Here is a 24,495-nt window from a genome sequence, read left to right on the forward strand (position 1 = left end):
CCTGTTTGAGGTGCAGTGTTTTGCAGTTATCACTCTTTTTATGGATACTATTTGATCATCTTATTTTTACGTTGTCAAAAACGAGTGCATTTGGCTAATAAGGAACTTAAAAAAAACGAAGCTTGGAATGGCAAGACGTTTCCGAGACCCACAGAGAAAGCACTTTTCCAATCTGGTCAGGTGCAGAAGGGAATAAAGAATACATGTATTTACCATGAGTTGTTTTGTGTCGTAAGGAGGCTTATCTGTTTACCCGTTTAATGGATTGTTAAGGCAACTCTGATCGGTAAAACGGTGTGCTTGTTTTCTTCAGTGAAGTAAAACTAGTAACCAGCCTATTACTGGTCGTCTTGGCATTCAGGGTTATTGTGTGAGTTTTCACTCGTGGTTGCATTTTTCTCTTTCAGCGAACCCAATACCAGCAGCAGCCATTCCTCGTTGAACTTCATTGATGCTTAAGAGCTGTGTTATGGCAGCATCTGCAGGCAGAGCGCACAGTCAACGTGCACGCCGCAGCCGAAGAACACAAACAGGCATTACCACCAGGTCCATAGGTACCATCCCAATTTTGTTTCACTGTTACCTTGTTTGCATTGCTGACCGTAAATTTTCTTGTCAGGTACCCAGTTCGCTTGCACAGGGCTCATCAGCCAAGGCTCCCAAACAGCAGAGGAATTTTCAGGTTTGAATCCTTCATTTTTTTTCACTCGTATGACTAAGCTGTTCACTGTAAAACAGTCAACAAAATGAAATTATTTTTATTGTAATGTGCAGTTGGGATAGATGGATCTGTACTTTTTCTAGTCTTTGTGCATGGCAATGATATGAAGCCATAAATTCTTTTCATGTGGGAACATTTCAAGTACACTGGAAACATTTAACACCAACCAATACTTAAAGTACACTCAGCTACCCGAGATACAAATCGTCTGGATACATGGGCATACATTCCCTGCCAGTAATGAGGTGGCCCTTGCCACTGTCCACGCATTGTACACTGAACCATTATCTAAGAGGGACAAGCATTCCCTGCTGCTCCTAAGACAGAACCTCTGGTAAAAGATGAAGGTAGTCTGGCCCACTAAAGCAGAAAAATATTTTTGGCTCCATATTCCGGGTTATCCAGACAAGAAGCAACCAACCCCTGAAGGCCGCAATCTTCTATCCTCGTCGCATCCTTCTTAGTGCCGCATACCCCACTCTATACCTGGCCACCTGTAATATCGGTCCCTTACCTGGCACCCCATACCATCACGGATGGGAGTGTGGGCAACCCGTAGGCGTACCCCCAACCATTTCCCTCTTACGAACAGTAGGTGTCCTGTCTGAAAAGCTTGGACTGTGGAACCCAGTGCATCCTGGGCTAGGGAAGGTAACGTGGCAAATGCCCAGAAAGTGGCACCAACGCTCAGCCTCCAACCAAGAAAGCCATTGGCCATTGCGTATCATAGGGGTGTAGTCGCAGCGCTGTTGTGCTCATGCTGCAAAGGCTCCAGATGCGGTGGAAGAGCGAAAATGATCGTGCTCACATTTTTAGCATATATGAAGTGATACGTAGTGCTCGAAATTTGATTGTAGGTGTCTTCAATGCTGTCTGATAGCCTAGAGGTAGCATTTGTGCAATTATTACTAAATGTAACAACCTACCATTGCCAGAATACGCTTCGAGCTTTGCGATGACTGCACTGCCTGCCGCTGCTTCTCCACGGCGCTTACAGGATGACCGCTGTGCAGCTGATAGGGGCTCATGCAGAGTTTTGGTTCTCTTTCGCTTCTTTTTGCCTTTCCGTTATGGTTATGGTGATATCTGTTATGGTTATGGTGATATCTGTATGCTTGTTATGGTGACATGCTGATATCTGTATCTGATATCTCATAACTTGTTAGGGTGATATCTGTAAGCAAATAGTACATTTCGTGAACTTCAAAAAAGAGCTGTGGCCTGATAGAGTGCTCGAATGCCAACAGGAGCTATTCGGGGACGCAGTACTGCACCCTTTCTCGCCGCTCTTGCAGGCATCGGCGATGGCAGCAGCATATTGCCACTGTCACCTCCGAATATGTCAGGCGCAAGTGAATTCTATTGTCGCCTCGTTTAGACCTGATGCTGGCTCAGTGAGAGGTTGGTTTCGTTTTGCAGTGCGGATAAGGAATGCGGCTTTGTTTCGAATATATGCATCGTAGAAAAATATGATTCGGGGATGTGATCACCTAGTACCTGACAATAACTTGTGCCTTTTATAGGAATAGAGGCCATGCGAGCATGTTAAGTATATTCCAAGTCTGTGGGTCGTTAAATATGGGCCCACTCCCACCTGATAGCAAGGACCAAGGGGAGTTAATGAAATCACAGAAAAATAAATGGCCTGCCAAGTCGGGAAGCAATATAATAGCTCTTGCGGGAATGAAAAAACCCAGTGCAGCTTCGGAAATGCTACAGACGTTTGTCTTAACTTACGAGGTAGGGCTCACGAGACCGGCACGATGCGAAATGCACCGATATTTTCCAAGACTGGGAGGAGAGGGGTGGCTTAACTAGTGTACAAATGCGGAGCGAAATCAAGGAATGACCGTTTTAGTCATCAGAGACACACAAGCTGCGCATTCACTTTCATTTTTGTTTTTTTACTTGAATCACCAGCTGATCACACGGAGGGCTCATTTTTTTGAAGTGTACAGTAAGTACACAAGCAAAAAAAGTCATTGCAAGAGTGTGGTATCTGGTAAGGCCCTTCGATTTCACTTTTGTGGCAGATTCTGCAGGCTGCCTGTGTCATATGACGATGTTTCGAAGAAGCGTTTAGTTGCGGATGCAAATATAAGCAGAGGATATATGTAGCAGACGATGACTGTTTACGAGGGCTCACCTCTCGACAAGACGACCCGGCAATAAATTCTTTGTGCTGACTCCTGCATGCAATTTTGCATTATTCATCGTACCTATTGCGTAGCATGTCCGTGAAAAATATGCCACATTGGCTTGTTCAGGGTAGTAATCAATATCTGAGATATGAAGCTTAACGCGTTCTGTCAGGTATGAGTGCTCCTCTAGATTATGTGACATGAAACCAATTTATATCATAGTGTATAGCCCTAGCATGAGCATCTGAACAAACGCTGCTTATGGAGATACTGTTAGTAAATTTCAAGGCAGCTGAAAAACAATCAGCTTTATGCATACCGTAATCACCTGATTCTAACGCGCACCTTTTTTACGGAAATATAGGCCGAATAATCGCACGAGGGTTAGAATCGGATACGAAATCGAAACTGCCGAAACAGCTGCAATTTCGTCCCACCCATCGCCATTGCCATCTCAAGGTGGCGCCAAAGCCTTTAGCAACAATTTTTCGAATGCAGGAAGCATAGGCATTCAGGCTTTTCTATCGGCGTTCACACAAATCGTCAAATCGTTCCACTTGCGCGTGATAACAGCAATGGCAGCAGTGTGTCTCACGCGTTCAAAACGAGCGGTCAGCTTAAGCGTGCACCTCTGGAGAAGCTCGCGGGATGGGCGTGCGAGGCGTGGGCCACGATCCTATCGACCATGGTTGAACGTTCGTTCAGAAGTGTGGCATCACGAATGCTCTTGATGGCACCGAGGACGAGATGTTGTGGTCAGCGGAAAGCGACGAGGAGTGAGACGAGTGAGAATACTTCGGGAAATCAATCGCCCATTTCTCTCGCATTCGTTTGTCTGGATCACAAAGTTCCGCGCGCGTTACAATGGGAGGTGCAAGTTTTTTCCGTTTTTTTTTGCCAGGAAAATTGGGTGCGCATTAAAATCGGGGGCGCGTTAGAATCGGGTAAGTACGGTATGCTGGTTTCGCGATGCCGGCCTGTGACACACACCTGGTGCTTATGTGGACTGAATGTACCCCACTAAGACCACGTCAGAAGCATTTACACTCTCCTCAATGCACCACATTTGCGAACAGAGTGACTGCTCTGCATATATATGTATTTTCAACCCACCTAAACGGAAAATATCAGTCGCGAACATGCCGCAAAATCAGCGGTGACAGTGGTGAGCGTGCTGAAGACTCCCACAACTGCTTTCTCTAAATGGGCTGCCAAGAGGGTTTCAGTGGCGGCCCTACAGGCAGCGCTCGAGGGGTTTAGGGCTGTCTGCAAACCTCTATGCACTAGGCACATTAAGTATTTATGGAGACATTGGGAGCCGACGCTACGGTCCCCGCACCCTCCAACATAAGCTACACCCAAACATGGCGATATGGTGAGGTATGGGCCTGTTGCTTCATGATAGCTCAGAAAACAAAGTAGTGTAAAAACAGTACGCAAAGACGAGAAACAAAATCCAGTGACGGTCTTTATGCGTTTGTTTGTCCTCTTTTTGTAGCGTTTTTTTTCATGGGTTTTTCATTCGGTGATCTGTTGAAGGATAGAAAATAGAAGCCTCAAACAGCTGTCAGAGCCTTGCTAAAGCATTGGCTGATGAGATTCATGTCTTCTTACCAGGCAGGAGCTCCAAGGCCTTGCTGGGTACCAACGTAACTGCAGTGGGCTGTGTACACCTCACTCATTGCTTTTTTGTGTGCCGTGTGGAAAATTCAAACCCCCCAGAAAAAAAAACTTGATTAGTCCGTGAAAAGGGGTGACACCGAAGTCTCATTTTCTGCGCCTCAAATGATGATTCTTAAGCTGGACGAAACTCTCATTTTCTTGCGACTGAATCACTTGATAAAGTGTAGCGTGTTACCTCAGTCTGTATTCTTGAACACGGCCTTGGCAAATAATACAACGCAAACACAGAACCAGACGAATTGATGTTGAAGCAAATACCAAAAGTAGGCCATGGACTTCTTCAGTCACTGGTGGTTGGTTGGACATCGGGGCCACACCCTATTGCAGCCTCAATAACGCTAAGAGTGGGACATTTGGAATGAATAAATGAAATAAATGGAATGAATGCTCCTTGTGGAAGGCTTGAAGGGTCGTGGTGCTATGGTTGTGAGACACATCGCCTGCAGAGATAATACGGAAATCCATGCCAAACACATTATCATGGCTTTCAACTGCACCACAACTCCAGGAGTATCAAAATCTACATTTGAAACCTGTGCTGTTGCCTAAAGTGTCAGCATTTGGGCATTCAACCAACCCCTGCCGTGACCGGCTTACAAGGGTAAAGCTTTCGTCAGGTGACTACCGAACAAAAAACATTAAGGTTATAGAAATTCACATGCAGCAACTACCAGAGTCCACACCTGGCCTACTCGAGGACCTCTGACAAGTTTCATTTGAATAAATAAATAAAGAGCGCGGATAATATTTCTTTCCTATAGGCATGCAAGAGGTTTCCTTCTGTACTGCTAGGGAGGTATGCCATCACAGTTTGCCCGGGAATGGAGTGACAAAGGTTTCATCAGCAACACAGGGCCTCGAGATGAACTGTGTCCTGCCGCCTCCCACGTTGAGTTGCCTTGGATGGTTCAGTTCATCACCGTACCGCATGCCAAGCCAACAGTGGTTGCAGTGGCCACAAGCACTGGCAAGAGCAATGCCGCGCATTCTGTTTCATCAGCAACAGCTCCCACCTTGCCACGACTGTTTGTATCACATGCTGCACTCCTGTGCTGTAGGTCAGCAGCAGACCTAAAAGTTGCTCATATATTATCTGGGTCCTATGTGTTAAAAGAAAAATATGCGACATTGGTTTTAAGTCGGGTGGTTATTACAAGTTGAAAGTGTCGGACACAGGGTGCATGAGTCAGGTGTGATAGATGAAAGTAGTAAATAACTTGTTTTTATATTTGGCATTTCCTGCATCGTGGTTTTCAAATAAGGTGTTACATTCCACTCTGTGCAGTGTACACCAGCAGTGTACACCAGCATGATCAGTTTCTACATTGACAGTTGTTGATCAAGGGAGCCTGGCTTGCAGTCTTCGTTTCCTAGCCCATGTTAGGTGCTGTCATGCCAATCTGAAACATTTCACCTATTATTTTAAACGCAGAATTTTTGGTCTGTCTGTGACTCGATTCAGCTAGCCTGCCAAAGTGAAACAGATGCTGTGTAATAGTCTTATATACCCACAGCCAAATCTAAACATCTAAATCCGGTCTCAATGTCCATACTTGTCAGTGTTGTGGAACAAAAACAAGACATTAGGCAACTATAAGGCAGAAAAGCAATACATAAATGACATTTGCAGTGTTTAATAAAAAATTTATGGATGCTTGGTTTTCAAATGAAATACATCAACTGCAGAAAACCATCACCTGCTGTTGCCTGCCTACCTCCTGGTGGCATTTAAGAAATAAAGCGGCAACAGTATGAAGGTTTCACTAGATAAGTTCCACGTTCTGCTTGAAACGCATGTGGAGTAGGGAAATGTGGTTCTATAAATGTTGTAGTAGGGTGCCTCAATTCACACACCTCCCCGCCGTACGGCAGCGCTGACATCGAGGCACTCGGCATGCGGCAGTGGAAGGCGGTAAACTTAAACTGACTTGAGCAAACCTCTAACATATTATCTTGGGAGGAACAAGACAGGAGAGGAACAACATTAGAGCTGAGTGGGAAAGACAAGGCAGGCATTTACTTGGCAGGGGCGCCAGTCAACTATCGTCTTTTTTTCGACATTTGCAACGAAAGGAGCAGATACGCGGGCATTTTTTATTTCACCTATTGTTCATAACCTGTGCAAACCCACCCGCCATCATCGATAATTTTATGCCTCTACGTTACTGTGTGCATCACCCCTGAGCAGTAGCAGTGAAAACACTCTTGGCCTTACATACAGGAGCCAATGGACAGGAGTGTGAGCAGTTTCCGGCAACTTTTCTGGACAGTGGTGAGTTTTGTTGGCCTGCCTGTTTGCGAAGTGTTAAAGTTCGAGTTGCACCATTTTGTGGGCCTGTATGCCACAAGCAGAAGGGACGTTGGCACTCAAGTTGTGTCAAGAAATAAAATAGCAGGTGTGTGCCTGAACTACCAAGCATTTTCACTGTGAAGCCACTGTTTACAAAATGCCACACGTTAATGTAACTACAATGTAATGTACAGTACACTACCATTGCAAGAAATATTTTGGCACAAATCTTCGTTTCAAAAATAACCACGCTTGCTTGTGTGTAATGAAACGGCTAAAGGTAGCTGCTTCAGATACCTTCAGAATTTCGTTGGATAATTCGTACAACCCCCATCTTTTAAATGTTTCATATACAGTGTGAGCATTTATTGTCAGCATTCATTCCTTTGCAAGGGTACACCACATGTGGATCAATCGCTACATCAATAAAACTGGCTGAAGCCTTTGAAAATTCTCTAGCATCAGCAAGTCCAACTTGGCAAACTACAATGGGTGCATACAAGATAGCACGTGTCCAGGGGTTTTTATAAAGCTGATTTCCTTTAGCTACCTCTACATTTCATTGTTTCAGTTCTGGATGTCAATACCCCGGCTGGTGCAGTCCTTGCGGCAGAGGCTGGTCCTCACACCCGGTTCTGCGACCCTTATTCCAGCAGCACAGGGTGGGTTGCGATGCTTGCATTGCTGTTTCTTGTAAAACTGTCAACTCTATGGGGAGCCCAGGCTTAAAACAACAAACCACTTTGCTCGGATTAAGGGACCTGGTGCAGGAGATTTAGTGGAGCAGGCTCATCTACCAATAGAATTGGAAAAAGGTACCAAAATACTTACTGCTTGAGGAACACTGGCAGACGTAACACATGTATTCACATATACTGTTGACAAGAATAGTTTGAACAAAGCACTCTAATTGCCTGAAATAAAATTTTCATTTGCAAATAGGGCCATCGAATTGCATTGTCAAGGACTAAGAAATTTTGTGTAGAAGTTCTGTTGCTTAGGCTGGTAAATAAGATGGCACTGAAGGAATGCAAGTATCTGTTTATGCATTAGGGTAATCTTTATCAAAAAGAACCTTAGGAACCTGCTGAGGTACGCAAAGCATAGAATCCAGTGCTTGCTAGCATGAAGACAGTGTGCAAAATCTTTTTGTGTTGGTTGCTGCCTGACTGTCATGTGCAGCATATCAATATTTAGCAGTGTTGGCAAAACACTCGCGTATGAATTCAAAGTCATCGTGAGTGTGGTTTCTTGGGCGAGTTGGGTATTTATTACGAAAAAAGCACTGGGGGGGGGTGAAGTGTGACACAGCAAGACGACAGGACACTGTGCTACTAACTCGTTTACTCTTACTGTGATTTGCCCGATTTTATGTGGAGCACAGTAAACAGAAGAGAGGGGAAGGGAGGCAAACAGTGTAAAAATTGTTAAAAAAAGTAAGCGCAGGGTGAAAAGGATGACTTGATAAAAAGGTTGCTGTAAAGGAGCCCACGTTCGCGGTAAAATGTACTACTGTGATAAGATTTGCAATTCTTAGTCAATGAAATAGCAGTGCTAACTCTTGTATTTCAGTGAAACTATCTGTTGGGCCCCGATGATTTCTCTGGATAATTGCGCATTGTGTTGGGCTACTGTGGTTGTCTTATCAAACTGTGGCGTACACGCACAATCTTTCGAATTGATGGCGAAATGTCCAATACCCATGTTTAGAACGTTATTTCTGTGTTCTCGTAGCCTAATATTGAGGTATTGCCCAGGTTGACCAATATACTGCCTGCCACATCATAATGGAACCTACATAGTACCCTCAGAATATTTCATGAATTGGGGAGGCACATAGCCAGGATTTTTTTTTTGGGGGGGGGGGGCTAGGGTTGTTCTCAAGCCCCTCTCCCCACCCCCAAAAGAAAAAAAGCACGGAAGTTTGCAAATGCCCTTAAAGGCTATGAACGAAAAATACATGTTTGGATCAGTAGAAAGACTCCATTGTCCCAATGACAATTACACCAATTTTATCCGAAACTTCAAAGGAGTAATCAAGATATTAAATGAAAGATAGGAAGCAGCGGCAACTCCTCGGGCACTTTCTCGTGATTATTGAAAATGACTAACTGGCTGAGTGGAGAAGTTTGCATCCAGGTTGTCTTGCAAAAATTGTGTACAATTTTTTAATCATCTTTTTATACCGCCCCCTCAGGAGTTTTCTCAACGACAATAAGGAAGTGGAGATCACAGGGAAGCTGCATTCCTGCCTGTCATGTCAACAATGCAATGACGAAACCACACATATGAAAGTGTGCAGCAGTAGCTTGTCCTTCATATGCACTGTTTGCAAGGAAGTTTTTCATGAAAAACACACCCTGGACATTCACCTGACAATGCACTCCGGAAAGAAGCCGTATGTGTGCAGGGTGTGTCAGAAAAGCTTCACAACAAGGGGGCACCTGGTTGCTCATAAAAGATTGCACTCTGGTGAGCGGCCATATGTGTGTAGCGTATGTCAGAAGGCGTTTGTTAACAAAAGCCACCTGGTTGTTCATGAAAGATTGCACTCTGGGGAGAGGCCCTACATATGTCGCATCTGTCAGAAAAGCTTTGTTAAAGGAAGTGACATGGTTAGGCATGAAAGATTGCACTCTGGTGAGAGGCCATATGTGTGTGAAGTCTGTAAAGAGAGCTTTGTCATTAGGAATGCCCTTATTAGGCATCAAAGTATGCACTCTGGTGAAAAACCCTATGTCTGTGGTATCTGCCAAAAGGCTTTCTCTCGAAGACACGACATGGTTACTCATGAAAGATTGCACTTGGGTATAAGGCCGTACATATGTAGCGTCTGTCAGAAAAGCTTTGCTAGAGGAAGTGACCTGGTTAGGCATGAAAGAATGCACTCTGGTGAGAGGCCTTATGTCTGCAGCTTTTGTCAGAAGACCTTTGCTTACAAAACCCTCCTGGTTAATCATGAAATATTGCACTCTGGTGATAGGCCCTACACATGTAGCATTTGTCAAAAAAGCTTTACCAAAAGAAGCGACGTGGCGAGGCATGAAAAGATACACTCTAAGAGGCCCAAAGTGTCTAACTGTCGAAAAAGCAGTGGCCGGATTAGGCATAAAAAAATGCACTCTGGTGGGAAACCTTGTCTGTAATTTCTGTCAGAAGGGGTTTACTCAAAAAGGCAACCTGGAAAGGCACAAAAGATTTGACTGTGGGGAGCTTGTATAAGTTGTGTATCCCTAAAAGCTGTAAAAGAACACTTCAGTGAATATTTAAACTGTTTTTGTTTTGATTGCATAGACTCGCTCAAGTAAACACACTTTTCGTCATTTACGTAGTTTATAAAGCAGTATTGAATTTTTAAAGCCTGAAAGAAGAAAAAGTGCCAAGCGGCATTAGTGGTGGCCACAAATGCAGCAACACGCATTTGAGGCTCGAATTTATCGGATAATGTGTAAGGTTTTCATTTAAAGCAGCTTCGCTTCTGTGAAACAACACGTTTGGCATCTGAGATTATCGGTGGCTGAGAATTTTCAGTATCTCAGCAATAGCCGTACAGCATTTCTGCCTGTTGTCGGCTGTAAAGTGCATTAAATAAGCTTGCCAGCAGGGCTTAGAATCATAATGCTCACTAGCCGAACCATGCGCAGTTGCTAGATGCCCTCTGTGTCCCCAGAGATGATCAAATGTGAGGTATTTTTCCCCCAACTTTGGAGCTTGCCTGGCCTGTGCCTCTGTCTAAAGAGGTGTGGTTGCACTAGTCCGAGAGTCGGATGATTCAGCACTGTGCCTGCAAGCAGTTGGTGCTTATGTCAACACCATGCCAACGAGAACTCACCAGCATGTCAGTTTCAGTCTGCACGCATTTTGCGAACTCGCTCGTGGAGCAACAAATGTTGCAGCGCCAACTGGTTAATACAGTATAGACCCAGTGCTCCAGATAACTCGGCTATAAACACGAGGTGTTGGAGAAGGAAATATAAAGTTTGTATAGTCTAGCATGTTGATTTTGTTTTTAGTTTCAGCATTCCCAGCAGCTTCTATTATTATTTATTGAATAGCACTCATGTAGTAAGCCTTCTCCAAATTCCCACAAATAGTATGTCATCTGTAGCGACTGCATTCCTTACGCAGAAAAGCGATCGTAAATGTGCGGTTGTGCTTCTGACTGCTGTGCCAGTTTAAAAAAGGTGCTTCGCACACCTTGGTTTTGCACTTCACAATAAAAGTTCTGGTATTTTAATGTTTTAGCACCTGTATTAACTTTACTGACTGTTGCTTCTTTAATTGACCTTAGATATTTCTGCTAACAAAACAGATAGTGAAGCACCAGTTGTGCGCTTGTGTAGAGCTATGTGACATTATAAACTTTACTAAGCATGCAGTCTACAAACTAAGGGCACATTCCTCTGGGTATCAATCGTGTCGTGGCTCAGTTTCAACTGAGTGAACGGATTGCGACGACCTGCCGGCTAATGTTACAACATTTGTTGTTGCCGCCCAACGGCCGACTGACAGTGTCAGAGGTTTGACGAGCTGTGCAGTACCGCAGTCAAAGCCATCTCAGGTGAGCGTCATATGAAACATCTTAGGAAATCAGCAATGAGGATGGGAGCACTTTCTACTTAATTCTGTGTGGTCAGCCCTTTTTACTTGATTTTTTACTATTAAAGTCGCGTATGCACACCGGAGACGGTTGAAACATGGCTGAGGAACTCCAGACGAATATTCAATTTGTGCAAGTAATCCCACAAATGCTTATGCAGCACTTCAGTGTTCCTTTAAGCGGTCTGTTTCTGATTGAGGTCAAAAGCGAAAATGCCAGTGTTCTCGAAATTTCGGTGCACATTAAAGGTCCCCAGGTGGTCAAAATTAACCCGGATCCCTCTACTTCGGCACGCCTCATCGCCTGTTTAGTGTCAGTTTGTTAAGTCTAAAAAAACAGTGGTCACCTAGTCACTCATCAGAAATTGCGCTCTGGTGACAGGGCCCAATGTACGAAACATTTTCCCAAAGAGCTTTGCCCAAAGAAGGTATCCGGTTAGTTATGAAAGGCTCCATGGGTGAAAAGCCCCATGTTCAATGCACACAATCGTCTTTGTCAGCATTAGGCGCTGCCGCCATACATGTGCCAGCCATGCATTGACCGCATGCGAGCACACAAGACGTGTGGAAAGAAAAAAAATGGTCAAAATGGTCTGCACAAATTTATTTTATTTATCAATCCACTAAGTATGAGCAGATGTTCTTAAATGTTGGGCTGATAGGTCTGCTGAAAGAAATTGCACCATGACTGGGTCTGGTGCAACAAAAGTATCACTACTGCACGTGTCTGGCACCTGTGCCCCGTTTTTTTATGCCTGTGTGGTCTATGGGCTGCTTTTCTGTGATTGCGAGGCAACCTTAATGTTATTGTAATGTATCTGCTCACAGTCGAGCCCAATTCAATGTTCTGGTTAATAAATACATGAATGACAGTTCTCATAACAAGTTCGAATTTTTTGTTGCAGCGCCATCAAAATATCACCCATTTCAATGGGAGACGTGCACCTCAAATGCAATTTTTAGGGTACTCGTGTCTAGCGGATTGCCTGCAGTCGTATGTTTGGTTATGCAAAGCTGAAGAGTGTGCTTGCTGTCATACTCTATAATACGTTTTTTGGCATAGTACAGCACAATAAAAGCATGCAGATTCAATGTGTCTGTTATTTTAAATCATCTTTTTGTAACAAAAAGCCCAATATCTCTTTCTTGCTGCTGAATATGAAAGTAGCTGTTTCGAGATGTTTCAGGCTGTTTCAAGGCATCTTCAGACGACCTGTGTTTCATGGGGTGCTACTGTAGGCGAGCTACATTTTACTTGTAAACAATACCTACGCTTCTGTGCCTTCAGATGTGGGCGTGAAAGCAAAACCACCATTCTTCACTGGAGCTGCTTATGGGTAGGCTTTTGTAGGTTTTCTTCCTGTCCGTAAAAAAACTGGGTTGCCCAAACCCCTTGCCGCAAAGCCAGCTTTCCCAGAAACAATTATATGAGAACAGGCCGCTAAGACGACTTTAATAAGTCACCTGAGTGTTTTTACTTGCTACATTTAATTTACAGAAACGTTGTAAACATGGTAGAAATCTCGCCTGTTTTGAACAAATAGACATATACGGGAGGGGATGTAGTTTTTGTTTGAATATAACTTTCCCAGCAAACGTTATGTGAAACTTGCTGTTAAGGCGATCCCATCAACACTAATTTTCATATTTTGTCATAGCTAGTTGATGGTGAGGTTGCTAACGTCTTTAGCATTTACGTCTGATCTATACAAGGGCATCACCTAGGGGAGTGTGGTTACTAGAAATGTCTGTAAATCTTCTATCGAAATTTTCACAGCAAGACCCATATGAAAATTTTCTGGTATGATGATGCTGTCAAGATGACGGAGGTTTATAATATATCGGAAGGCCAACTTTCTCCCGGGGGGCGAAGGCACAAAAAGGCGACTATTGCCATTAACTGAAACTTGGGCAACAACCTTCATAGTTTCGTTTATTACCAGCATGCTTAATAGTTGCATATCAATTATAACAGCACTATTCATTTGCAAGCTTAGTGATGTCTTGGATGAACCACGAATACCCCATAAAGCAGCCTGGTGTAGGGAGAAGCAAGCATAGCAGCTCCTTGCAAAGCAGCACTGCCGGGTCGAATAAACACCTATCATTGGAATGCAACAAATACTGTCCAATGCATCATTTAGTGGTAAGGTTTTCTCTATGAGAGTTTAAAACTCCATAGCAACGTTAGCTCAACCATTAGTTAGAAGTAAGCTGTGGTGCATGTAACGTCACTTTGTTTTGTCCTATTTTACTTTTGGTAAATAACCTATACATGACAGGCACTTCCTACACCAACCAGGACTCCGCTATGCAAGCACCATTTCCTCTTCCATCACAAATGGAAGTAACAACGACCGTGTCAATTTGTCATAGCTGCAAGGAGAAAAAGTGGCAGCTATGCAATGCAACCAGGGTTGCCAGATTTGGCGATTTGTCACCAAACTTGCGACTTTTAGATGCTCGTGGCGACTAAAATTTTAATGGGGCAACTTCGCTTCTTTCTGGTTTTTTTGAGCACTGGCAGTTATTTATACATTCTCGTCTTCTGACACCTTATTTTGAAGAAAAACGGTTCTATTTGGTCATTAAGTGCATTTCAGGAGTCAAAATGAAACCTGGAAGCCCATCAGAACAAGAAAATAGGGACGATATGGCAAATTTGAAAATAGGGAGGCCCCAAACAGTTGGTGTCACTCAAAATATACCTATGTACACAGCTGCATACCGGCACAATGTGGCACTTGTGTTCCTTTTTTAAATATCGATCAACTGCCGTAAAAATGGTGTCGAGGACTCGGGCCAACGCTGTCAATTTAAAGCGTTGTGCTTAGGCAGCTCACGAGCACATGAAAGTCCATGCAGACGGTTGGGGATCATGCATGACAGTTTATAATAGGCACAGGAACGTGAAAAGGGCAGAGAAGCAGTGTGCAGTGAACGAATGTTCTATCATCGTTCATATTGTTCAAGTACGTTTTGTAACCTTCCATAGTTTAGCTTTGTTATTATACATGATGAACAATTATTGTTTTTCGGGCCCGTAGCAACTGGTGAATATTCGTGATGCAGTTTTGCTACTTCTCAAAATTTGTGCCCATTTCCCCTACGCAGGTGGTAGAAAAGCCTGTGTTTTACATCGCTGTGGTGCAAATTGTGATTCTCCTGGTTACTTTTGAAATGCTCAGTTAAAGGTGGCCACTTTTCTGGCTATTTTCCGCGGCTTTTTGCTCTGAGGACCTGGTAGCCGTGAATGCAACACTGAATATGATGAAACAGTCCTTCTGGGACATTACCAAAGACTCAGGACACACTGAAGCCACCACAAAGCTCATCCGCATGAACTCGGATCTTGCCGAGTTCTCGCAACAGTACACTGCTCCTGGCGTTTTTTCTAAAGGAAACACAAATTGTTCCGGAAAACAAACCCAGCTGCTGGAGGTTCAAATTTGATATTAAAGTTGCGGTTTTCAATACCAATAACCTCAAAAGTGCGTTAACCCGGAAATTGTAGGATTCATGGCTATGAGCCAAGCGATTGTCCCCATACTGATTCTGATTTTTGTCCTTTACCGAAAGAGACTGTTTGCCCAAGCATAACTGGCGCACGAGCTGATTGAGGAGTTGAATGTTGATCGTGCTCCATTTGAAGAGCAGTGATGTCTAGAAGAACTCATGAGCGGAGGATGTGCGATGAATAGTGTCATAATCGGACCACTCATTCAGAACTGTATTTTGTGTGAAACGTTATTGTAACTACATTGCGATCCAGCTGAGGGGTTTGCAACCTACTTGCCACCTTCATGCGTACAATTCCACACTTGCTATGTTGAAGAGGTGGTCTGCTCCCAAAAGCAATAGACAATGTGGACGCGGTGCTGTGGGCTCTTGCTCAAATGGAGCAACATTGCTGGTGAACCTCCTGTTTGTGGGTATGTTCAACGCTGAAGACAAGAATAAGACGACGATGTCGAAATCTGCAGCACGTGCCTACTTGGTGTGTACGTCTTTTTATGCTGGAGGCATTGTTTTGTGGTTCCAACCTATTTTTGTACTTGATTTTGCCTGTCTTGGTACGAGCTGTGGAATTGCCATTGAAGTAATAAATGCCAGTTTGTTCAACCTGACATTTTCAACCTGACGTTCAGAGGTTAGGTTGGATGAAAAGTGGATGCCAAAATATTTATGATCCGACACTGTTTCAAGAGGCATACTTCTCAGTCTATTTCGATAAAATAGGGTTGCATCTGTGTGAAAAGTTCACGTGCTTACATATCACATTTAAAGTCATTGCATTTTGCACACCACATTTGAATAATCCGTTGAAGATAGCCTGTGTCAGTTGGGCTTTTGACAGCACGATGAACAATGCAATCATCTGCGTAAAGGCATACATTGCAGGTCAAAACAGGCCCCGGCCGAACACCAAAACTAGCACTGGCAGCACCTGATTGACAGCCGTTTATCCGGAGACATCCGGTGTGATTATGCAAATAACCTGTTATCCACTGGACTGTCACGATGTAGACCAGGAAAAGACAACTTGTGGAGTAGCAACACACGCGGAACAGAATCAAATGCCTTTTTGAAATCCAAAAATACGCACTCTTTTGACCTTTCAGGCGAAATGATAACAAAATATTGTGGCTAAATTCTGTTAAAGGGGTCCTGAAATACCTTCCGCCGATGCATGGATGTGCATGTAACCAAATAAAGCAATGTATTAGCAATCTCCTCCCGCAAGAATTTTGTTAAAGCGATGAGTATTAGCTGAGAAATCGTAAATCAAAAACCGCACATTATCGTCGCGCCGCGTTTCCTTTTCCTTTCGCTGTTGACGGCGCGCGAGCCTTCCCTCCCATGATGCTGCGCTCCTCAGCGATGACGTACTTCCGCTATGGCGCTCCTAGACTGCCGTCGGATACGGGCAAGCTTTGTTGACACCATGAATCCCGCACTCCGCTCAAGGCTGGAAAGCGAACGAAAAATCTGGCTGCATTTGTGCGGCGGCTTGGCCATGCCCTTTTGCGCTGTACGTTGCTGGAGTTGCTTTCGGCGGCTAACTCGCAGCCGCTCGGGGAGGATCGTGCGCTCGGTCCCTTTCATGCACCGCGCCGCACTGTTTATCCAAAAAGCGCCGTATCAGATGTGGCCCCGTTGGTGCCGGGTCCTATTTTGCGGCGGTGGTAAGTCCTGTCGGCGGTATGTGAAAAAGACATTTTAAACCGATACAGAACCCGTGCACAAAACGCTTCAATCATGTGACTAGTTCAGCTTGGGGAGACGCGTGGTGGAGAGCGGCAACGTTGGCAAAACATGCTCCGGCGCGGCTCTGAGCTTTCTAGCGCTGGAGCGAGCGCCATTTCTTTGACAATTTCAAACATCGGTTGCCTTGGCAACAAGGCACAAATCGCTCCAGAAGTCAGTTACGGTTGCGTGATCCCGGTTCAGCTCGGGGCCCCACCTCGCGACATGTGGGCACTGCAGGCGTACCAGTGCGAGATGCGTTTGATATTACAGGAGGCGATGGTGTGTGTGGTTGGACGCCTTTGTTTCGCGATGAAATGCGACGTTGTGCTTCTGCGGGTGGATAGTGCTTCCAATGGTCTGGATTATCTTTCTCTGGCGACGTACGACTCAACCTCGCATGGGGTATGTGCAGTGTGCGTGGCTAAAAGCCATCTCGGCTTGTGCGCCAGAGTTAAGTGACTTGCTGTTCGTCCCCGCAAACCGCGCCCGAGGGGAGTGCCGAATTTACGACGGGCAGGAGGAGGAAACCCATCGTCTGTCAATCGCGGTTCAGACTTGCAACGCATGTTGTGACGTTGTGTTCGTTCGAAACGCATCTCTGGATTGTTTTGAAGTTGAATAAAATGTATGCGTCAAACCCGGGCATTCAGCTCAGGACGTTCTCTGCGATTGCACGAAAGAAGTGCCACGAGGCTTCAACGCTTTCTTTATGGAACGTACTCAGGTAAGAGAATATCCATGTCGTGTTATGGCCGTGTTGCATTCAATACGAACGGTTAAGCGTTTGTTTACACTTGTTTCGTTTGTCGTAAAACGTCCAAGCACACCGGCACTCCGCTGGCAGATCAGCCGGCGAGCCGACGAAGAGCCGACGACTCATCTCTTTGCCGGAAATGCGTGAAAAAGCCCCCAATAGCAGGATGTCTAGCTCATGACGAACATCTGGGAATCGATGATGTAGACATGTTAAGATGGCGGCGTCCAAAAACACGAAGGGAAGGGTGAGAAAAAAGCGACAAACTTTGCAACGAAACTGTGAGCTTTCCGCTGCGCGTAAAAGAGTAATACTTGGCACATATGACGTTGACGACCCAATCTAACGATTGCGCTACTTCATTTAGTGGGCTCAAAACGCCTTTCAGGGCCCCTTTAATTGCATTGTGGAGGAAAAACCTGCCCGAAAGCCGTGTTGGCAATTCGTAAAATATCTATTATCTCCCACGCGTTTTATTTTGGCGTTATATATTATATGTACTAAAATTTCACTGCAGACACTTGTGAAGGATATTGGGCCTATAGTTATCAGGATTGCTTTTCAGGCCACCTTTGATAATGAGCGTGATGCTTGCAATTTTCCAATCCTCAGGTAAGTCACCGGTACTGATCCACTTGGTAAACAAAACTCGAAAATGGGCAGTGGTGTCTGAGCAGGCATGAAGGTTGTAAGTGGGTATGCCATCAGGTCCACAGCACAATTAACTTTAACGTTTTGGAGTAGCTTAAGTACACCATTATATAGGAAGCAGTGACGGGATCCATTCGTTCATATATTTGTTCTGAGGCACTCGGATTGCTTTTACAATAAGTTAAAGAGAAAACAGACAAATGATTGGAACAACTAGCCATTTCTTGATCGTCAGAAACAATTTTGCTGTTAACGTGAAGACTGGATATACGTGTATCTTCTGTGCCCTAGTAATAAAAAATTTCGACATTTCTTTGGAATTTTTCTTTAATTATATTCCGAAGAGCATAAATATTTGGCCTTAGCAATTTTATTCCGGGTTTTTATGTCATTGCCGAGGTGCCTGATGGCAGTCGTCATGCTCAGTATTTTCTTTTAGGGATAAAGCCCCTTGGGGGGTCACGCTGTGTGCGTCTCATGTTGTCGTAGTATTTGGTCTGTGGTCGCGGTACTAAAACACTGGGACATGTTTTCCAGAGCCTCATGCTAGAACATAACATGTATAAAAGAACACACCGGTACACTCGGCCCTTATTTGTTGATCAACCAATTAGGGCCGAAGGGCAAGGGAAAGCTACTACAAGCATTAGCACGGGGATAGAAAAGAAGGTAGTACCGGACACGTGGCATACTAACAGGGTGACTTAATCTATAAGCACAAAGGAGACAAGACTAAACCGAGCTCGTATAGGCCAGTCACCGTCACGTGTGTGCTATATGGCAGGCAGTAAAATTTTAACCAGAGCAGTGGGTAGAAGAGAACAGAGTGCTACAGGAACTTCAAAATGGGTTTCGAAAGGATCGAAGTCTAGATGACAACCTATTTGTAGTAAGCCAATGCACAGAGTTGGCGAAGATGCAAAATCGACCTTTGTGGTTAGCCTTTCTAGACATTAAAGTGGCGTATGACAATGTATACACAGGGAGAAGCTATGGAAGGCCCTGAGAACGAGGGAGTGGGGGCAGAATTTATTAGCTTACCCAGGGAACTATATCGAGAGAACCAGGCACAAATACCGTGGGAGAGGGTAGTATACAATAGGCCGGTATACACCTACAAGGGCTTGAAACAAGGATGTCCTTTTTCAAAAGTGCTGTTCATGATCTACATTGCGGGTTTAGAAAAAAAGCTAGTGGGCAGTAGGCTGGGATTCGATTTATCTTGCTTTAAAAACAGACTGGTCCTGGAACAGCGAATTCCACCAGGATTAATGTATGCAGACGACATATTGTTGATGGTGGATGACCGGATAGGTATGCAGGGCTCGATGAATATATGTGGGGAGGAAGCGACGCACCTTGGGCTATCTTTTAGCAGAGAAAAATCAGAGATCATGGTTTTCAATGACAACATAAAGCGCAAATCGGTATCAGTTCAACGAGTAAAAATACCATGGGTAAAGGAGTATGAATATTTAGGCTTGACGGCACAGATTACACTCATGCGCATGAGGCCCACCTCAAAACAAAAGTACCAGGATTGACTTTCGGAAATTTGGTTCCGTGCATGAAACCAGAGACCCAAGTGGGCCTGAAGGTAAATCGGTGGGCAGTAGGTAGGCTGGCGCTAGGGACCCATAGCAAAACTACGAATGAAGCGGTATAGGGGGATACGGGCTGGTCGTTCTTTGAGACAAGGGAGGCGCAAAGCAAAATAAAAATTGCGGAGAGACTACGTGGCATGGAGGAGGAAAAATGGGCCGCGAAAGTGTTTAGATACCTGTATATGAGGAGCATGGACACGCGGTGGAGCCGGAGGACCAGACAGCTGACCAAGCAGTACGGAAATTCGGTAGAGAAGGTGGGGTATACACAACAGTTAAAAAGCAAGTTAAAACAGCAGAGACGACGAATTTGGTATAGAGAATGGAAGTGAAAAAACCCTCGAGACTTATGGAACTGAGAAACTAGAACTCGGGAAGGAGGCTTTCTATGACAATACGCGAGGCAGTGCATTGCTTTTTGAAGCATTGGCGGGGTGTATGAGAACACGAGCATACACGGCTAACTACAGGCAACAGGACGAAACTTGTGTATGCTGCGGCAGGGATCGGGAAATCATAGAGCATATTGTCATAGACTGCACAGAGATACGACCGCGGCAAGACGATGGGGAAGCGACGTTGACGGAGGCTTTAGGATTTGGTGCGAGTGGGAGCCTCAACTTCGGGCCATAAAGGTGACGAAGAGGCGGCTGGAGTGGTGGTGGAAGAAAAAGGAAGAGAAATAGGGAAGAGAGTGGGTAATATACCGCGTTATAATTTAGAACAGAGTGGGAAGAGATAGGATAATGTATGAGTAATATACCGCATTATAATTTAGAACAGAAGAAGGGGGGGGGGGAGTGGAAATAAAAGGGAGCAAGTGCAGGAAGGGGGGTGGGGAAGCGATGGGCCCGAGTTTAAAACCAGAGGGGAGGGGAATAACCTACTAGCTTAGTGAAGGGAAGGGCAAATAATTAGAACAACACAGGCAAGTCGGTTGGTGGCAACCAACGTCGCGATACAAAGGGAGGGTCTCTTAATCATCATCATCATCATATACTGCCGTCCTCCCTCTGCGGCGCTGCAAGCGTACCTACAAGTGACAAATTGTGGTTATTTAACAAATGAGTTCAACAGTAACGTCCGACAGCATTGAAGTGGAGATGCAGGTCGAGCTGTGCCTTACGGAGAAGATTTCAGGGGGCAGGAAGCTGGCTGGTTCATTCCTCGCTAAATTTGTCACATTCGCGTATTGTTGGTAGGAGCCGCATTGCGAACAGGCGGGAGCCCCAGCCACGGCCTCAGCAATAAACTCGGACCTAAAGGGTAGCGCCGGGGGGAGAGGTTTTTAATAACGAAACTTGCACAAGCCGTAAGTTCCCTGTTGCAGGCAAAAAATACCAAGAAAATCCCGAGCCCTCGTGAGTGCGTGCCCCGCAGCGACCGCCGAGCATCCTCGGCACGCTGAGTGGCTTTAGCAAAAAACAAACAAAAATAATAAACTTTGAGGAGTGAGAAAATGCCCAGCGTGTCACTCCGTGTCTCACGGCGATGGCCGAGTCCCCGGCTTGTGCAGAGGAGCAAAAAAAAAAAAAAAAACTCCAGCGCTGTCGTAAAGCGCTACCGTGCAAGTAAAAAAAATTCCACGGCTAATGCTAACGATGAAAAGACCGTGCTTGGCAGAGGTCACCGCGGCCACTGCAATCTCTGGAAGACATTACGAATAATTGTAGACATAGCTACGAGCAACGTACACTAACTATTTATAGAGTAATTGTAATAACGTTGGCTGCGGGTGTGTCAATCCTTCCTGAGACGACTTGCAGATCCCGCCACAGCTGCCTGGAGTCAATGACCTGCTGGAAGTCTACTATGCTGAGGATGACTTCCCGTTAGCTGAATACATCGAGCTGAAGCACAAGGTACAGGCATTGGTTCAGGCAAAGTTGGCCGAGCACTACATGAGCCTCTTCCGGTCACTACACTCGGATGGCAAGTCCACCGCCCAGAGGTACGGAGGCATGTCACGTCGTTGGACAGGCCAGCCCCCTCTTCGTGCCAGCTTCGGATTTGGCTTCTGGACACCCTATCCTAAACTTGAACCGAGCACTTCACTCACTCGTGTATTTCAGGACCCCGATCCTTCTGCTGACCTGTGTGGTGGGCAGGGTGAGGACCTACCACCTGACTCTACCTCAGCCAGGGCCAGGGAGGAGAGCCCACATTATGCCTTCTCTCAGGGTTGGCGGTGGGCCGGGCCTTAGCACATCTGAGGGCTCGAACAGCCACGGGTCTTGATGGTCTGTCAGCCCGTCTACTGAAGGGTCTTGGTCCCAGTGCAAGGGAACAGTTGGCATACCTGTTCACGGCCATCATAGAGGGAGCGCCAATCCCTGACGACTGACGACTAGGCAGGATCACCCTTGTACACACCTCGGGGACCGCGGGCCACTGACCGTCACGAGTGTGGTGTACCGACTGTTCACGAGCATCCTCAAGGAGTGGCTCAGCGGCTGGGCTGAGGCGCACCACCTCCTGACAGAACTGCAGAATGGCTTCCGACGGTGTCGCAAACTGGACGACAACCTGTTCGTGCTTACGCAGTGTGCAGAAATCGCCAGGAAGGAAAGACGCTCGCTGGTGTGCTGCTTCTTGGACGTAGAGAGGGCATATGACTCAGTACCCCATGCTCTTCCAGAAAGTGGCACTTCTGGGTCTCCCGGGGGCCCTTCTGGACATGGAACAGCGCCTGTGCGAGGGCAACTCTGTCGTGGTGAAGTTTGGTGGCACTCAATCGGCACAGATCCAAGTGGCCAAGGGACTCTGCCAGGGGTGTCCACTTTCACCACCACTGTACATTTTCTATGCCGCTGGCGTAGAGCGGGCGCTGCTCAAATCAGGCCTTGGCTTCGGCTTGAGATTCAGCACCAGGGATCTGGACGACAAATGCAAACTGCCAAGGCTGGCTTTCGCTGATGACCTGGTTGTCATGGCGGAAAGTTTGTCAGAGCTGCAGGCACTACCGGACATTAGCTATATATGCCGAGATCACAACACTGGGACTTCGGTTCAACATCAAATAGACGGCAGTCGTCTGCCTCGCTGGTGGGGAGAACGTAGACAGTATATGCACTGATACTGGGCGGAGAACACCTCACCACTCGAGCGTCGTACAAATACCTGCATGTGTGGCTGGGGGCAGACGGGGATTTGTGCGGTGACCAGGAGGAAAAGCTCTGCGGCAGTCTGCACTGCAGGCTCAAGGCATCCTCAGACGTCGGGTGCTGTGGGCAGTGGCGTAAATCCAGAAAAATCACAAGGGGGGACACACATCTTGCCAAGGCGGCCATTTTTTGTGTGCTTTATTTTCATTTATATACAAATTACTATCGTGATTTGAATTAAAATAAGAAAAACGAGCATGTTTTCATACATCACGTAATTGCACAGTGCTATTGCAGACGTTAAAAAAAGATCAATAAGAAATACTCCGTACAATATGAGTACTGATCACCTATGACATGTTTCCTAGCTTTCGACATTTCTAGAGGGTCCAAAAACGAGAGCGCGGTTTTTGCACGCACTGACAAAGTTTTTCAACAACCCTGGCAACGTTATGAGGTCTATAATGTCTTGATGAACGTGTGCCAAAGCCTGCAGTTGAGGCGTTCCTCCCCCATCGTACTACGCAGCCATGTTTTCAGTCTTCTCAAGGCACTGAACGATCTCTCTGCTTCACAGGAAGAGACCGGCATCACTAAGATAATCCTGAGAACACTCTCCACTTCCTTGAAATACTGGCGGGTGGACGTGTGCATGTTCCGGAGTACTGCTGCCACGTCGTCGACGGACTTGAGGTTGCAATGTTCTTCGTGCAAAGATGAATCTCAAGGGGGGGACACTTGCACGGGGTGTCCCCCCCAGCCCGAACACAAGGGGGGTCAGGACCCCCCTGACCCCCCCATGATTTACGCCACTGGCTGTGGGGCTGCAACCGCTTTGCGATGGTAGGCGAGCTGTGGAGGCTGGTACATGTGCCAGCTCTCACATTTGCCAACGCCGTGATCAGCCTTCCTTCGGAGACCAGGGAATGGCGCTTGAGCGACGGCAACGCGAGGTGGGATGCACATCCGTCGGATACGTGCCATGCCAGGCAGCCATGGTACATGCCATGGCTGTGCAAGGCAATCTGGGCTGGTCCTCCTTTGAAGCGAGGGAAGCCTCAAGCAATCTGGCGTTCAAGGGCCGCCTGACGAAGCTCGAACGCTGGGCACGCCGTGTGTTTGAGTACCTGGTGGCGATGTGGCTGCGCACAACGTGGACGCGCATTTTATATAGTCTGGAGAAAAAGTACGGCCTCTTCCGAGAGCCTGTGGAGGCGGCCTCAGCAACAGCGCGTGAAGTGCGTACTCCGGAAAGTCCTGTACAGAGCACACGAAACCACTATCGGCGCAGAACAACTGTACGACAACGGCCTTGGAAGAGTCAGTATTAACTCTACGCTTGGAAGCACGCTCCTCTTCGAGGTCCGGGCAGGGGCACTGCGCACGTCGACGCGGCAGAAGCGGATACAGAATTCTGTGGAAAACGTTATCGACGTGATGTGTCAAGCTTGTGTGCAAGCTGACGAAACAGTTGAGCGTGTGGTGCTGCAGTGCGGTCAGCTAAGACCGAACAGAGATAGCGAAGGCAACATGCCGCTGCATGTTGCACAGGGGTTTGGGGAAGGGGGTGTGTGAACATGCGCGCTGTGGCGCTGACGAAGCGCCGTCTTGAACAATGGAAGAGGGCGACCCTAGACCGGTAGCAGCGGAGGTACAGGTCTGCTGCGCGGCGGAGGACTGGGAAGCGGGGTAGAAATT

General features: G+C 46.2%; 1 protein-coding gene across 7 annotated transcripts in view; it reads left to right on the forward strand.

Moving 5' to 3' along the window:
• The window catches only part of LOC144158692 (uncharacterized), a 74,492-nt gene that overhangs the window by 24,903 nt on the left and 25,094 nt on the right, over nt 1-24,495 (forward strand). For 3 of the 7 annotated variants that reach the window (XM_077689743.1, XM_077689742.1, XM_077689744.1), the window contains 5 exons: nt 408-554; nt 620-682; nt 6,767-6,817; nt 7,407-7,497; nt 9,033-12,526. In XM_077689743.1, the coding sequence (XP_077545869.1) occupies nt 452-554; nt 620-682; nt 6,767-6,817; nt 7,407-7,497; nt 9,033-9,981 (1,257 nt within the window). In that variant the 5' untranslated portion in view covers nt 408-451 and the 3' untranslated portion in view covers nt 9,982-12,526. Of the gene's footprint in view, nt 1-407; nt 555-619; nt 683-6,766; nt 6,818-7,406; nt 7,498-9,032; nt 12,527-24,495 lie in introns of those variants that run through there. The other 4 variants (XM_077689745.1, XM_077689746.1, XM_077689747.1 and 1 more) reach the window with 2 other exon arrangements.

The sequence above is a fragment of the Haemaphysalis longicornis genome, unplaced genomic scaffold (assembly GCF_048455015.1).
Source record: "Haemaphysalis longicornis isolate Haplotype H1 unplaced genomic scaffold, Haemaphysalis longicornis Haplotype H1 scaffold_10, whole genome shotgun sequence".
NCBI classification, from domain to species: Eukaryota; Metazoa; Arthropoda; class Arachnida; order Ixodida; family Ixodidae; genus Haemaphysalis; species Haemaphysalis longicornis.